The sequence below is a fragment of the Manis pentadactyla genome, chromosome 8, assembly GCF_030020395.1.
Source record: "Manis pentadactyla isolate mManPen7 chromosome 8, mManPen7.hap1, whole genome shotgun sequence".
Classification (NCBI taxonomy): Eukaryota; Metazoa; Chordata; class Mammalia; order Pholidota; family Manidae; genus Manis; species Manis pentadactyla.
This window is the reverse complement of record NC_080026.1, coordinates 131,875,766-131,893,240: the sequence shown is the minus strand read 5'-3', so window position 1 is coordinate 131,893,240 and position 17,475 is coordinate 131,875,766. Positions and strand designations below refer to the sequence as shown.

At 36.0% G+C, this 17,475-nt stretch overlaps 1 protein-coding gene across 4 annotated transcripts in view; it reads right to left on the bottom strand.

The window, feature by feature from the left end:
* Positions 1-17,475, bottom strand: part of PLEKHA1 (pleckstrin homology domain containing A1) — a 54,773-nt gene that overhangs the window by 28,108 nt on the left and 9,190 nt on the right. For 3 of the 4 annotated variants that reach the window (XM_036898615.2, XM_036898616.2, XM_036898614.2), the window contains exons 2-4: positions 6,252-6,412; positions 2,741-2,797; positions 556-601 (exon numbers count right to left, since the gene is read on the bottom strand). In XM_036898615.2, coding sequence (XP_036754510.1) covers positions 556-601; positions 2,741-2,797; positions 6,252-6,392 — 244 coding nt within the window. In that variant the 5' untranslated portion in view covers positions 6,393-6,412. Of the gene's footprint in view, positions 1-555; positions 602-2,740; positions 2,798-6,251; positions 6,413-17,475 lie in introns of those variants that run through there. The other variant, XM_036898618.2, reaches the window with a different exon arrangement.

Sequence of the window (17,475 nt, the reverse complement as noted above, 5' to 3'; positions counted from 1 at the left end):
AATGCAATGATATTATACCTGGTACTCCATCTGTCTTGAGAAAGCCAGTCTGTGAGATTTGAAAGGGCAGCAATTGCTTGTTATTACTCTTATAGCCCCAGTGTCAAGCACAGTGTACATATACTAGACATTCACTAAATGTCTGAACAAGTTAATCAGGTATCTTTTATTACCCCTGCCCCCCAACTATAAACTTCTCATTACCCACAAGCTGAAAACCAAATCCTTTCCATTATTTATGTATTTAATATAGAATAACACAAGGCAAGAAAGTTAAAAATGACCTGAAATCTCACTGGAGGTGATCACAATAAATGCCTATATAATGATTTCAAATGGGGAGATGGAGGAGCTGGTGACAGGATGGAACATGGAAAAGAGGCTTTAGGGGAAAGGGGAAAGTTTTATTTCTTCACCTGGGAGGTGGTTTCAAGGGAATGTGTCTTAGAATAATTAATCACACTGTAGGTTTCTGTCTGTAGCTTTGGTGACTCTTCTTTTATAATATGGTGTATCAAACATAAAATAACGAACACATAAAATATGGCTACTTACCAAAACAGAACTCAGCCTTTGGCCTTAGCTTAGTTGCATCGCTGACCTAACAAGAAAGAGAGAAATGAGTCACACACTTCTTCATATGCTACCATAACCAACCTTAAATACAGTGTAAACTTCCACACGTATGATTTCCCAATAACCATATACATTCAGCACATAGATCTAAAATTAAATTTTGAAGGAAACTGAAAAAGAACTGCAAATTAAATATAGGGTATGGATGTCAACTGTAAGGTGTTCAGAACAAATGATACTACTGTGTGTCTCTGAACAAACTTGTTTTTTCTTCAAAGGAAATGTGAAGACACTGAAAGTAAACCATTAAGTTTTATGTCACACATATAAATATTTTTAAACATAATTTTCAAAGTACCATCAATGAAAACAGAAACTATTCTTTCCAAACTGCATTATTTCTAAGTTAGCTGTGAACTGCAAAAGAAAACAGAGGGGGACAAGGGGGAGATTGTCTTTTTAGTAAGGTAAAGTCCAAAAATCCAAAATTAATGGGGTCACTTCACTGCATGCAGCACACGGTTCCTTTTAGAAGGTGGAGCAACTAACCGCACCTGGCTACAACTATCCCTTGAAATAAAGTAGCTTCCTGGGAAGCCCATTCATGCCTGTTGCCATGCTGTCACCAGTGTTAAAACTTAAAATTGCAGCATCTTTTTGCACCTTCAAAAGAAATTCTAAGTCTGGGATTCCTGACTGATCCCAACTACAAATTCACAGCCTGAGTCACAATGAAATTTGTTCCAGGAATAAATTCTGGAAAAAAAGTGGCATGTCTAGAGTACAAACTGTACAATTCAAACTTCAGTAAGCTATGGGACAGAGATGAAAGTTAACAGGACCACACAATGGAGGAGGGGAAAGCAGCTGGCCAGGGTGCCTGCTTGCTTAATTAATACTTAATTTTTAAAAAGAGCTCCATTTTTGAAAAGACCAGGCAATAAGCAATTGAAAAGATACAAGCAGATGGGCAATCTCACTCTCAACTGCCTATTCTAATAAAATAGGCCATTCCACATCACTTCACTGAAAGTCAAAAATGCTTGGCAGTATATTTACATTATAGTACATGTATACTGCAGGCAATCAAGCAAATCAGGGCTCTAAACATTATAATGTATTTTTATGCTTCTCGACACTAGGCTCTATAGACTATAACCTGCAAGCTACCCTGAAGCATTTATTAAATGTCTTAATTTATAGGAATACCTGTGGTATACTTACACAATATTTGTCAATATTTGTCTGTAAATTTACATAATATGGCTTTAATGTAAAATGTTTCCCTTTAAACATGTAATCTTTATTGCCCAAGGGTAATTTTTTTGTCAATGAAAATGAATAGCTCTACTGTGATATTGATAATATTTTATTTATAAAAATATGTCTTCAAATAGAGGCACATTTGTAAACTGATCTACTGAAGACCTTTGCTAACAAATCCCGATACATGCACAACAGTATGCATATTACTGAATCATACTGTGCTGCTACTTTTCACATCTCATATCTTAAGCCATCAACAAACTTATTATCTTGTATAAAATACAAAAAACCCATAAGGCTGTTACTCAGCATCTCTATCCCAGTTCCCCAAACACTAATAAAAGAAAATAAGGGAACAAAACTACCCGACAATATCAAATTTATGTTTTTGAAAAGAAAAGAAAAATAGTATTGCAAAAATTCCAGAAAAATTGACAAATAAGAAAACAGAAATTAGTACAAAGTGAAATGAGGGACAGATCATTCTTTCACCATGAAGATGGCTCATAGTTTCCTCAAAATAAAACAAAGAAACAAAAGGTCAAAAGTAATGGAATTAAAAAGTGGAAACAGTTTTAAAAAACATAATACAGACTTAGAAAATCTCCAGATTTCCCAAAAATTGAACCTAATTGTTAACTGATTTCTCTCTTCTATTGTTCATATACCTGATCATAAAAGTTAACTTCTGCAGTTTGCCACCTCCTGTTAACTCCTTATTCTTCCTAGTTCTATCAAAGAACTTCCTAAACACAGTAACCAGTTACTGTGTGCAGCACGATATGAACCTGAACATCATCACTAAATGACGTAGAAAGGAAATAGCTCCTTTTACTCACACTCCCATTCTAAGGGATTTTACGTCATGCATGAAAGTAAGACAATACAGAAAGACTACCTTTGAAATGTAGGTAAGTTTAATGGCTCCAACACGTGATGATCCAGAAGGAAGGTTCTAGAAACAAATTAATATATAATTAATATCCAATATTATGTATTTATTTTATAATGTTCTATACATAATTTAAAAAGTTAAGAAATTAGATATTTTAACATCACATTTTACAAATCAACTTTTTCAGCCCAAATATTTAGTAGGTCTGAAAAAAAGTTTACATGTGCTAACAAAATTGAACTCTACTCTGTTCCACCATAATGCATGAAGTGGCTGTGTTCTTATACATAATTATGCTTAGAGGTTTTTTTGGTTTTGTTTTGTTTTTTTAATTTTGGATAAGGAAATGAAATGATAAAATGTCTTCTAGATCTCCTAACTAATATCAAAGTGATTTTTTTCAAACACTGCTGCCCTTCCATTCAGAAGTCCTATTTTTCTTCTAAGTCCTCCATAAGTATATTATTTTAACTAGCTGAATACAGCTCTAAGCCTTTGTGTGAGGAAGAGCTATAAGAAACTGTGTCATTGGCTGCATGACTTAAAGGGTCATAAATTAGAGTGGCAAAGTACAGGGAAATGTAAGTAGCTGGGAGATAAAAAATATGCAAAATACCTAGTTTCTACAGACCAGTACAACTGCTGCCAAGTTCAATGAGGAAAAAACGCATTTCAAAATTTGATGTCAAATTTCTTGACAATAAACAAGAAACAACAAATCAATGTGACATTTAAGATAAGGGAAATAAGCTATTTGCATTCATTTTGCCAAAATACTTTTTCAAATTTCTTGAAATTCATCTAATACAGCTATTCAATTATTTAATTCTCCACCATTACCTAAGCCCTCAACAAGACACAGAAAATCCTAAACTGATCACTAGTAATAAGCTAGAATTGATTTTTAAACCAATGGTTAGTGGTAAAGAAATCAAAACAAAGGGAGAATAGCTCCCTAAGGATAGATGAGCCCAAAACTAATTTTCTTTCATTATCAGAGTTATTATGATCAGTATAACTGTGTAACAGCACTGTAACATAAGCAACTAGACTAAATCATGAAATTGTCATTTTTTAGTTTATCAAAATGGTAGTATACTGGTAATTTCACATGGTTCAACCTAATATAATATTAGCAAGACATTTTACTGGAGTTTTCATAATGAGATTTAAGTCTTAACACATTTAAAAGTGACACAAAATGGTACTGATGGCTAACACACTGGTTGACAGAATCAAGAGTATAAAAGATTCTTACCAGTTGGAAAGAAGAGAGAAAATTATTAAGAAAAAACTGAATAAAAAGACAGATTTAATATTCTGGACTACACTCATAGAAAAACCAGCGCACTAATGACACCATTAGTGTAATGAAGACCTAGCTGAGCACAAACTTTAACATATACCCTCCCTACTATAGCCAAAGTGAGCTATTTCCAAATATGCCACAGGCCTTCTTGCTTTGATTTCCTTGCCTATGCAATTCTTTAAGAACTGGAATACCCACTTCTCCACCTGTGGGAGAATCTTATCTGTCCTTTTAGGTCAATTCCAAATGTTACCACTTCCATGAAGATTTAACTCCCTCTGCTAACTATGAACTCGAAGTTTATTTTCTTCAGCATATGAACATATTCTATTTTGTACTTATTTCATTTAGCTCTGTTTAAGAAGGAAGCACTGAAAAAAGGAAGAATTCTGAGGGAGGAGAACATATTATATAAGGACAGAAAAACAACCAAGGAGTCTTAAATAAAATTCAGAAGAAACCATATTAAGTCAACCAGATCTTGTGAAGAGAGACAAATCAGGGAGCAAACAAAGGCAGAACTGTGTGTAATAGTTCGCATAGGTGAGGAGAACCAGAAACTGGAATCTAGTAAATAGTAATTAGAGGGAGTCAGAGGGACGTTACTTTCTACCTTGAGAAAAGGAGTTTGGGAGGGGATTGTGCCACAGATAAAGAGAGGTCATAAAAGGAAGGAATTTGATTTATGTTAAAAAAAAAAAAAGGGAAACATGAAATTTTGGTTTCTGCTGACCTGTTCCTTGTCCCACTGAGTCTGGCCAAGTAAATAAAGATATAATCATGTAGTTGCATAGCCATGTTACTGCCACCTACCACCCAAGAAAGCTGGGTACACCCAGAGATAAGGGAATAAAACAGAGTCAATAAGCTCTATAAGGACAGAAAACAGTTCCTAGCAAAAAGAGTCTAACACAAAGTCAGCACTCAAATAATATAGATTGAATTAAAATGCAAATAATCCTACAAAATTTGAAAGGATGCATGTGGGTAAAGGACTAACTTTACAGACAAGAGGGCAAAAGTAGGATTAATGGGTAGAAGATACAAGGAACTAGACTTTGGCTCACAGAACAAATAATAATTAAAGCTGTCACAAATATAGTAAGTACTTTTTAGGAATGTGCAGTTTAAACAACAGCTAAAGTGAAGATCAGGGATAGATGGGTTTCTGGCACTAAGGAGGGCATTAAATTAATACTAAGGTCCTTTACGACTCTAATTCCACACAAACGAATATAAATGCATTAGCACATCTGTATTTTGTCTAACCTATAATCAGTATAGAGTAGTAAAGAACACTAGACAAGCTGTCAGGGAATCTAGATCCAGCTCTGTGATACAGAACAGAGCCTCCTACCAGTTCCTGCTCTTCCCTCGCCTTTATGTTCCTCACCTGCACAAGAAGCCCACAAACCAGATCAGCTTAGAAGATTGCAAGGGATTCATCCCTTGCTTTGCACACACTTCCTTGCAATGTACATCTCAATGTGAATAAAGAGTTACATAGATAGAGAAAATGTAAAAACTAGTTGACAGATGATCTCTAAATTAAGGTCTCTCACAAATCTTAAAACTGGGGTTTTAAATTTTAATTTATGGCATTTCCCCCCAGTGATTTGCAAGGCGACAATAAAATCAAAGTGCATCTCATTCATACACAGCATTACAATGGCTAACACTCAAGTCTGATACTGTAAGAGACTACATACATGCAAGAGTGTCAACTGGTCTAGTTATTTACCAAAAGGTAGTAATTTCTGTCCTAGAGACAGTATCTTAAATTTATTTTTATTAAGGTATCATTGATATACAATCCTATGCTCAAGTTTCACATGAGCAACACTGTGGTTACTACATTCCCCCCTATTATCAAGTCCCCACCACATACCCCATTATAATCAGACAGTATCTTAAATTTAATGTTTTAAGAATTTTCTACTAGAGATAGCATCTCTCTCCCCAGGAAAAATTTTAAAAAAGTAAATGTACATGTGCACAAATTTTTATGAAATAAACTTAGTTTTATCTTCTGAAATTAAAATAAGACAGCAGGAGTTGGGGATGCAAGGCAGGAAGAATGCAGCCAGTAGAATTAAATCTAAGTATGTTCTGTTTAGGAAAACAAATCCTAACAGCTATATAGTTTGTTAAGTAATAATGAAAACTATGCTTTTGAAGAAAGGTAACCCTCTGGATTTTACAAACCTGTGGATTATCCATGTACCATACAAAACTATCTTCTCTGGTATCCAGTATGAAGTATCTTCGAAGAAATTTTCCACTGTTTTCATTTTCTTCAATGTCTAGAAAACCACAAATGCGATTCTGACGATCCACATAAGGCATTTCTGAACTTGAACATTACACTGTAAAATAAAAACATTAAGTGTTTCTCAGTGTACTATAAGCATAAAATGTGCTGTGGTATGGTTTATTCAACAAAGACCCAACTTTCCAACACTTGGTGGGGCTGGTTAATGTGAATATGTAACAAAGAACAGGCAAAAATCTCTTTTGAAATTAAGCCTACTATGAGTGGTTACTAAATTCAACTGTACACATTGATGGGAACAAAGGAGAGCTGTTTGCCTCAGCTGAATAATTTATTTACTTTTTCCCATAAGCAAACCCAGGCAGGTGAGCCAAAATATTAGCTATCCTAACTTTAATTTCCTCACTTATAAATAAAGAGGATCTACTTTTCAGATTGTTTTAGAATATTTTTAAATTCACAAAACAACAACAATATTGAATGTTTATTAACCACTTAATATATGCTAGGCTCTGTGCAAGGTTCTTTTCCATTTAATCCTCAAAATCACCCTAAGAGTAGGAATCATCATCCCCCTTCCACAGACAGGAGACTCAACACTGAGAAGAGGAACTGACTTAGGTAATGAATCAAAACATGAATCCAGATTCTTGGACTCTACAGCTTATATCTTAAACTCTCCATCATCTTCTCTAAAAGCCTTTGAAGTGTTAAAATAAATAAAAATTAATCAAAATAAAATTAGTTAACATCATGAGAAGAGATTTTGAAAAGTCATTCCAGGCCTCTTGATAAATGACACAAATATAACCCATGAAATAAACATGTAACAAAAAGTTTTTATCTGAACCTGATCAAGTCTCTAGATTGCCTTATGTCCAACTACTAATTTACAGGAAATAAAGAACACAGAGTAACATATTAAACTGCACCACAGGGATTCCATCAGCAAAAGTCAGACTTTGGAAAATAACAGGGCCAACAGCTCAGTTTCTTCAGCAAATAAATTACTACAGGAGAAAAAAAAAAAAGAGACAGGTTGTAGATTAAAAGACTCCAGAGGCATATCATACTCTGATTCTAAAGTACCAAAATTTTTGTTATAGTAAGTGAAGTTTAAAACCATGATGTACATAGAAAGCAGAACTTCCAGCTATTTTTTTCTTTGTGATTCCTTCCTGATATGATACAAATCTGCAGATGTTCTTATTCTGGTACTTCTAATAGCCAGCATCAGCATCTTTTGGCAGGCTGAATTTATTTATGTAACTAGTTCTTCATTCAAAGGCTCAAAGTAAGTTTATCACACTGTGAAAATTCAAACAGAATACACCAACACACTGCATATTTAAATTTCTATTCTGTATGCACCCAGAGAAATGGTGAAACATACCAAAAAGTTATAAACAACTATCTATCAGTTTATTTGTATGTGTGTTAGTGTAAATCTTAGTAGACTTACTAAGTGGGACTAATTTAATTTACATTAATTTAAGTGGAACTTAGTGGAGATAAACTCTTTAATGAATTTACCTATAGTTTTTTTATATTTCTAAAATGTAATCAAAACTTGAAAAATTTATATACTATACTGAAATACACTACAGGTTAACAGCTGTCAACTTGTATAGTATTGCCATGAGGATAGACATATACCAAAGGAATAGAATTGAGAGCCCAGAGATAAATCCACACACCCATGGCCTAATGATTTTCAATAAGCTGGCCAATAACATGCAGTGGGGAAAGAACAGCCTCTTCAATAAATGGTGCTGAGACAACTGGATATCCACATGTGTAAAGAATGAAACTGTACCCCCACTTTGCACTATATAAAAAAATTAACTGCAAATGGATTAACAATCAATATGTAAGAGCTAAAACTATAAGACTTTAAGGAAACATAGGGGTTAATCTTCATGATCGTGGATTTAGCAGTGAATGTTTATATATGACATGAAAAGCAAGAACAATAGAAGAAAAAAGTAAATTGGACTTTAAAAATTAAAAACTTTTGTGCATCAAAGACTAAGAAAATGAAGAGAACCTACAGAATGGGAAGAAGTATTTGCAAATTATATATATAACTTATAATATACGGCCTAGTATCTAGAATATGCAAAAGAAACTTAAAACTCTACAACAAAAAACAAACCTGATTAAAAATGGGCAAAGGACTTAAAGACATTTTCTCCCAAAGAAGATATACAAATGGGCAAGCAGAACATAAAAAGATATTCAATATCATTAGTTAGTCATTAGAGAAATGTAAATCAAAACCACAGTGAGATACCACTTCACACCCTCCATGTCAGCTATCGCTAAAAGAAAGGAAAATGCTTTAAGGGTTGGCAAGAGAAACCGGAACCTTTCTACACTGTTGGTGGAAATGTAAAATCATACAACAGCTGTGTAAAACAGTTTGGTAGCTCTTCAAAGTTAAACACAGAATTACCATATGACTCAGCATGTCTACTCCAAGGTATATACCCAAAATAATTGAAAACAGGTATTAAACACTTATATGAATATTTATGGCAGCACATTCACAACAGTCAAAAAGTGGAAATAACCCATAGTCGTCCATCAACAGGTGAAAGGATAAACAACATCAATACATTTATACAGTGGAATATTATCCAGACATACAAAGGAAATAAGTCCTGATACAATCAATCCAATCAAAATTATAGCAGGATATTTTATAAAAATTGACAAGGTGATTCGATGATGTATGTTGAAATGCACATGATCTAGAACAGCCAAATCTATTTCCCAACGAACAGACTAGGAAGATTTAACACTACTTGATTTCAAGACTTAAAATAAAGCTACAGCAATAAAGACAGTGTAGGACTGGTGAAAAAGAGAGATGTAATAAATCAATGGAACAATGTAGTACCCATAAACAGACCCTTACATACATCGTCAACCAACTTTCAACTAGATGCCCAGAGCAATTCCATAAGGAAAGGACAATTTTTCCAACAAACAGTGCTGGAACAAAGAACTATTACTATGGGAAAAAATCAACTCAGAATGGATTACAGACCTAATGTAAAAGGTACAATAAAGCTACTAGAAAAATACAGGAAAAAGACTTGGGATAAAAGATGGTGGCATGAGAGGTGAGACAGAAACCTCCTCCTAAAACCACATATAATATGAAAATATAATTAATACAACTAATCCTGAAAGAGCAACAGGAAAGAAGGCTGCGCCAGACTGCATACACCTGGAGAAAAGAGAAGACCTCACGGAACAAGGTAACGTACCAAAGCTGTGACCCAGCGGGACCCAAGCCATTCCCCCACCCCAGCTCTCCAGCGGAAGAAAGAGAAACAGAACAGGGAGGGAATGGAGGCCTGGGACTGCTGAACACCTAGCTCTGGGAATCTGCTCTGGGAGCACGAATCTACGTTGCATGTTGCTCTGTTAATTAATTAGTGGGGTTGGAAAGCTAAGACAGGCAGAACACCTGGAGAGACTGAGACTCCAGCTGCTTGTGGAAAACAGGGATTCATATCCAGCTGATCTGGGTGGGCAGTCTGAGAGATTTCCTAAAAGCAAGAGGGCTGCTTAAAGAGCAAAGATTGCAGAGAGCTTACTGCTCAGGAGAAAGGACAGGCAGACAAAATTGTCCAGGTGCACTCTGCCCAGCAGATTGGGAACTTAAATGATCTTCAGGCACTCCATCCCCCTGGCTGGCTATGCAGCTCCAAGGGCCCCCACCATGATACCCAGCCTGCTGCACCTTCCTCCCAGATAGCCCACACCTGGCTCGCAAACTGGCAGCCACTGCCCCGGTGTCAGGCCAGCCAGAGGGAAGCCCCGCCTACGGCAGCTACAAACACAAAGCATAGAGGCTTACACCCATGCATTTGGTCCACTGGTTCTGGCAGCGGAGACAGACATAGCAGCCAGGAAGCAGGAAACAGCTCTTTCCTACCCCCAGGCACCAGAACCACTCCCCTCCAACCCCCGAAATCACTCTGGGTGCTGAGCAGCTATGGAGAATAGAGCTTCTGGGCCCTAGACAGTGCCACATACACATATGAAATGTCAAAGGAACCTGGTTCAAAGCAAAATCTCAACACCAGAAAAGAATCGAGTGAGACTGACTTAATAAACCTTTCTGAAAGAGATTTCAAAATAAAAATCATAAACATGCTCCTAGAAGTATAGAAAAATATTCAAGAACTCAGGAACGAATTTAGGACAGAGATCCAATCATTGAGGAACATAATGGAGGGTATTAAAAGCATATTAGATATGGTGGAGATGATAAATGAAATAGAAATTAGGGAAAAGGAATACAAAGAAGCTGAGGTACAGAGAGAAAAGGATCCCTAGGAATGAAAGAATATTGAGAACTGTGTGACCAATCCAAAGGGAACAATATTCGTATTATAGGGGTACCAGAAGAAGAAGAGAGAGAGAGAGAGATAGAAAGTGTCTTTGAGGAAGTAATTGCTGAAAACTTCACCAATCTGGGGAAGGATATAGTCTCTCAGGCATGGAGGTGCACAGATCTCCCAACATAAGGGACCCAAGGAGGACAACACCAAGACATATAATAATTTAAATGGTAAAGATCAAGGATAAGGACAGACTATTAAAAGAAGCCAGAGAGAGAAGTAAGATCACATACAAAGGAAAACCCAGAAGGGAGTGGCATGATATATTTAATGCAATGAAGCAGAGGGCCTTGAACAAGGAATACCTTATCTGGCAAGATTATCATTTAAATCTGAAGGAGGGATTAAACAATTTTGAGATAAGCAAAAGCTGAGAGAATTTACCTCCCACAAACCGTCTCTACAGTGTATTTTTGAGGGACTGCTATAGATGGAAGTATTCCTAAGGTTAAATAGCTGTTACAAGATGTAATAAAAAGAGATAGACAAAGAATACAGAATATGATACCTAATATATAAAGAATGGAGGAGGAAGAAAAGGAGGGAAAAAAAAGAACCTTTAGTTTGTGTTTGTAATAGCATATTAAGTGAGTTAAGTTAGACTCGTAGATAGTAAGGAACTTAAACTTGAACCTTTGGTAACCACGAATCTGAAGTACACAATCGCAATAAGTACATACCTAGATAATCACCCTAAATGTAAATGGTTTGAATGTACCAATCAAAAGACACAGTCATTGAATAGATTAAAAAACAAGACCCATCTATATGCTGCCTACAAGAGACTCACTTCAAACCCAAAGACATACACACACTAAAAGTGAAGGGATGGAAAAAGGTATTTCATGCAACTAGTAGGGAGAAAAAAGTAGGTGTTGCAGTACTTCTATCAGACAAAACAGACTTTAAAACAAAGTCACAAGAGACAAAGAAGGACATTACATAATGATGGGGTCAATCCAACAAGAGAATATAACCATTATAAATATCTATGCACCCAACACAGGAGCACCTATATATGTGATACAAATATTAACATAATTAAGAGGGGAAATAAAATACAATGCATTCATTCTAGGAGACTTCAACACACCACTCACTCCAAAGGACAGGTCAACCAGACAGAAAATAAGTAAGGAAACAGAGGCACTGAACAACACATTAGAACAGATGGACCTAACAGACATCTACAGAACTCTTCACCCAAAAGCAGCAGGATACACATTCTCCTCAAGTGCACATGGAACATATTCAAGAATAGATCATATACTAGGCCACAAAAAGAGCCTTAGTAAACTCAAAAAACTGAAATTGTAGCAACCATTTTCTCAGACCACAAAGGTATGAAACTAGAAATAAATTACACAAAGAAAACAAAAAAGCCCACAAACACTTGGAAGCTTAACAACATGCTCCTAAATAACCAATGGATCAATGACCAAATAAAAACAGAGATCAAGCAATGTATGGAGACAAATGACAACAATAATTCAACACTGCAAAATCTGTGGGACGCAGCAAAGGCCATGCTAAGAGGGAAGTATATTGCAATACAGGCCTACCTCAGGAAAGAGGAACAATCCCATATGAACCATCTAAACTCACAATTAATGAAACTAGAAAAAGAAGAATAAATGAGGCTCAAAGTCAGTAGGAGGGACATAATAAAGATTAGAGCAGAAATAAATAAAATTCAGCAGAATAAAACAATAGAAAGAATCAATGAAAGCAGGACCTGGTTCTTCAAGAAAATAAACAAAATAGATAACCCCCTAGCCAAACTTACAAGAAAAAAGAGAGTCTACACACATAAAGAGAATCAAAAATGAGAACGGAAAAATCACTATGGACACCACAGAAATACAAAGAATTATTAGAGAATACTATGAAAAATTATATGCTAACAAACAGAACAGCCTAGAAGAAACGGACAACTTTCTAGAAAAATACAACCTTCCAAGAAAGAAACAGAAAATTTGAACAGACCAATTACTAGCAACAGAATTGAATTGCTAATCAAAAAACTACCTAAGAACAAAACGCCTGGACCAGATGGCTTTACCACTGAATTTTATCAAACATTTAGTGAAGACCTAATACCCATTCTCCTTAAAGTTTTTCAAAAAGTAGAAGAGGAGGGAATAGTTCCAAATTCATTCTTTGAGGCCATCATCACCCTAATACCAAAACCAGGCAAAGACACCACAAAAAAACAAAATTAGGCCATCAGGTGAGAAATTGGGGATCAACAGAGGTGAGGCTTAGAACCTCACCACCCCTGTTTTGAGAGAAATCTTCTGCATCCGTGGATGATTTGTTGCCCTTGTCTAGCTTAGATTAATACTTAGTCTATAGGCACACATCTGATCATCTACATTTGCCCTCTTACAGCACTAAACTATGTTTTCTACCTTTATCTTACATCTACCTACCACTTCAGCATTTTATTTTAAAAAATAATAATAATAAGGGAGAAACGTGGGATTCACATATAAATCAAGTATAAAAATCAAATGAATATTCATATTTGACCTGATTGTTTATAGTTCATAATGCGTGATCAAAACCGAAAGTTTCTGTGATGACTGCCCTTGAACTGTTCACCATGTAAGAACTTCTTCACTATGTAAGAATTTGTTCACCATGTAAGAACTTGTTCATTATGCTTCAGAAGATTGGAGACTGTTGAGAATTAGGCTCGGGGTTGATTAATGATTGTGCATTGAGTCCCCTATACAGAATTTTATTGTTGTTAACAACCATTTGATCAATAAATATGAGAGATGCCCTCTCAAAAAAAAAAAACCATTCACACAAAAAAGTAAAAAAAAAAAAACAGAATTACAGACCAATACCCCTGATGAACATAGATGCAAAAATCCTCAACAAAATATTAGCAAACAGAATTCAAAAATACATCAAAAAGATTATCCATCATGATCAAGTAGGATTTATTCCAGGGATGCAAGGATGGCACAACATTAGAAAATCCATCAACATCATCCACCACATTAACAAAAAGAAGGACAAAAACCACATTACCATCTCCATAGATGGCGAAAAAGCATTCAACAAAATTCAACATCCATTCATGATAAAAACTCTCAACAGAAAGGGGCAAGTAGCTCAACATAATAAAGGCCATATATGACAAAACCACAGCCAACATCATACTTAACAGTGAGAAGCTGAAAGCTTTTCCTTTAAGATCAGGAACAAGACAAGGATGCCCACTTTCCCCACTTCTATTCAACATAGTACTGGAGGTCCTTGCCATGGCAATCAGACAACACAAAGAAATAAAAGACATCCAGATTGGCAAGGAAGGAGTGAAACTGTCCCTGTTTGCAGATGACATGATATTGTACATAAAAAACCCTAAAGAATCCACTCCCAAACTACTAGATCTAATATCTGAATTCCGCAAAGTTGCAGGATACAAAATTAATACACAGAAATCTGTTGCATTCCTATACACTAATGATGAACTAGCAGAAAGAGAAATCAGGAAAACAATTCCATTCACAATTGCATCAAAAAGAATAAAATACCTAGGAATAAACTTAACGAAGGAAGTGAAGGACCTATACACTGAAAACTACAAGACACTCATGAGAGAAATTAAAGAAGATACCAATAAATGGGAACACATCCCATGCTCATGGATAGGAAGAATTAATATTATCAAAATGGCCATCCTGCCTAAAGCAATCTATAGATTCAATGCAATCCGTATCAAAATACCAATAGTGTTCTTCAACAAACTAGAGCAAACAGTTCTAAAATTCATATGGAACCACAAAAGACCCCAAATAGCCAAAGCAATCCTGAGAAGGAAGAATAAAGCTCTGGGGATCATGCTCCCCAACTTCAAGCTCTACTACAAAGCCACAGTAATCAAGGCCATTTGGTATTGGCACAAGAACAGACCCATAGACCACTGGAAGAGACTATAGAGAGCCCAGATATAAATCCAAGCATATATGGTCAATTAACATACGATAAAGGAGCCATGGACATACAATGGGGAAATGACAGCCCCTTCAACAACTGGTGTTGGCAAAACTGGACAGCTACATGCAAGAGAACGAAACTGGATTACTGTCTATCACCATACACAAAAGTAAACTCAAAATGGATCAAAGACCTGAATGTAAGTCATGAAACCATAAAACTCTTAGAAGATAACATAGTCAAAAACCTCCTGAATATAAACATGAGCAACTTTTTTCTGAAAGCATCTCCTCAAGCAAGGGATACAAAAGCAAAAATGAACACATGGGACTACATCAAACTAAAAAGCTTCTGTACAGCAAAGGACACCATCAACAAAATAAAAAGGCATCCTATGGTATGGGAGAATATACTTGTAAACGACATATCTGACAAGGGGTTAACATCCAAAATATATAAGGAACTCACACATCTCAACACCCAAAAAGCAAATAACCTGATTAAAAAATGGGCAGAGGATATAAACAGACAATTTTCCAAAGAAATTCAGATGGCCAACAGGCACATGAAAAGATGCTCCACATCACTAATTATCAGAGAAATGCAAATAAAAACCACAATGAGCTATCACCTCACACCACTTAGGACGGCCAGTATCAAAAAGACTAAGAACAACAAATGCTGGCAAGGATGTGGAGAAAGGGGAACCCTCCTACATTGCTGGTGGGAATGTAAGCTAGTTCAACCATTGTGGAAAGCAATATGGAGGTTCCTCAAAAAACTAAAAATAGAAATACCATTTGACCCGGGAATTCCACTCCTAGGAATTTACCAAAGGAATATAATTTCTCAGATTCAAAAAGACATATGCACCCCTATGTTTACTGCAGCACTATTTACAATAGCTAAGATATGGAAGCAACCTAAATGTCCATTAGTAGATGAACAGATAAAGAAGATGTGGTACATATACACAATGGAATATTATTCAGCCATAAGAAACAAATCCTACAATTTGCAACAACATGGATGGAGTTGGAGGATATCATGTTCAGTGAAATAAGCCAGGCAGAAAAAGGCAAGTACAATTGTTTTCCCTCATTTGTAGAGTATAACAACGAAGCAAAACAGCAACAGACTCAGACTCCATGAACGGACTAGCAGTTACCAACAGGGAGGGGTGGGAGAGGCTGGGTGGGGAGGGAGGGAGAAGGGGATTCAGGGGTATTATGACTGGCGCACATGCTGTGGGGGGGATCACGGGGAAGACAGTGTAGCACAGAGAAGGCAAATAGCGACTCTGTGGATCTTACCACAGTGATGGGCAGTGACTGTAATGGGTTGTGGGGGGGACACGATAACATGGATGAATGTAGTAACCACATTGTTTTTTCATGTGAAACCTTCATAAGAGTGTATATCAATAATGCCTTAATTAAAAAAATACAGGAAAAAGCCTTCCTGACCTTGGGGATAGACAAAGATTTCTGAAATTAGACACAAACAGCCTGAGCCATATAATAGTTATAACAGACTTAATCAAAATCAAAAACTTGTCTTTTAAAGACACCATTAAGTAATCAAGACAAGCTAGAGAATGGGAGAAAGTGTGCAGTACACATTAATCTACCAAATAACCGATACCCAAGAACAGGCAAGTAATTATTATAATTCAATAATAAGACAAAAACCAAATAGGAAAATGGTCAAAATACCTGAACAAGTTGACAGAAATATACAAATAGCAAATAAGCACATAAGATGCTCACCATCATTTGTCAGCAAAGTACTGCAAACGAAAACCATGAGAGACCACTACAGAGCTACTAGAATGGCTAAAACAAAGCGAACCAAAAGCCAAAAAAGCCCTGACAATACCAAATGCTAACAAGAACGTGGAACAAGAAACTTCCTCTCATACATCACTGGTGGGAATGCAAAGTGGTGCAGCAACTTGGGAAGACAGTCTGACAGTTTCTTATAAAGTGAAACATACCCCTACAACATGACCCAATAATCCCACTCTTAGTTATTTAGACAAGTGAACTGAAAGCACATGTTCACACAAAAACCTGTATGCAAATGTTTATAGCAACATTATTTATAATCAACAAAAAGGAGAAACTATCCAAATCTCCTTTGACTGACGAATGAATAAACTGTGGTACATCCAATAGGACAGATTACTACTAAGCTTTATAAAGGAACTAACTACTGATACAGACAACATGGGCAAACCTCTAATGTTGACCTAAGTGAAAAAAGCCAGACGAAAAAGGCTATAGGGACAGAGAACAGATCAGTGGGTGGAGAGAGGGGTTGACTTCAAAGGGTAATTCTTGTGCTGATGGAACTATTCTGTGTGTTGATTGTGGTGAGATACATGACTATGCATTTATCAAAATTCATTGGCCCATACACCACGAAGAGTGAACTTCAAAGGGTAATTTTTGTACTGATGGAACTATTCTGCATCTTGATTGTGGTGAGATATATGACTATGCATTTATCAAAACTCATTGGCCCATACGCCACAAAGAGTGAACTGTACTGCATGCAATTTAAAAAACAAAAAAAAACTGCAGTGATAGATAACAAATCAGAATTGCTAGGGTGTGGGTTAAGGAAAAGGACTGACTACAAAGGAACATGAGGGCAAATTATTTGCTGATGTAACTTGTATATCTAGACTGTGGTAGAGCTTATACAATTTTATGAAAATGTCAAAACTTATAGAATGGTACACTAAAAGGGGCAAAATTTAATGTATGTAAATTATACACCA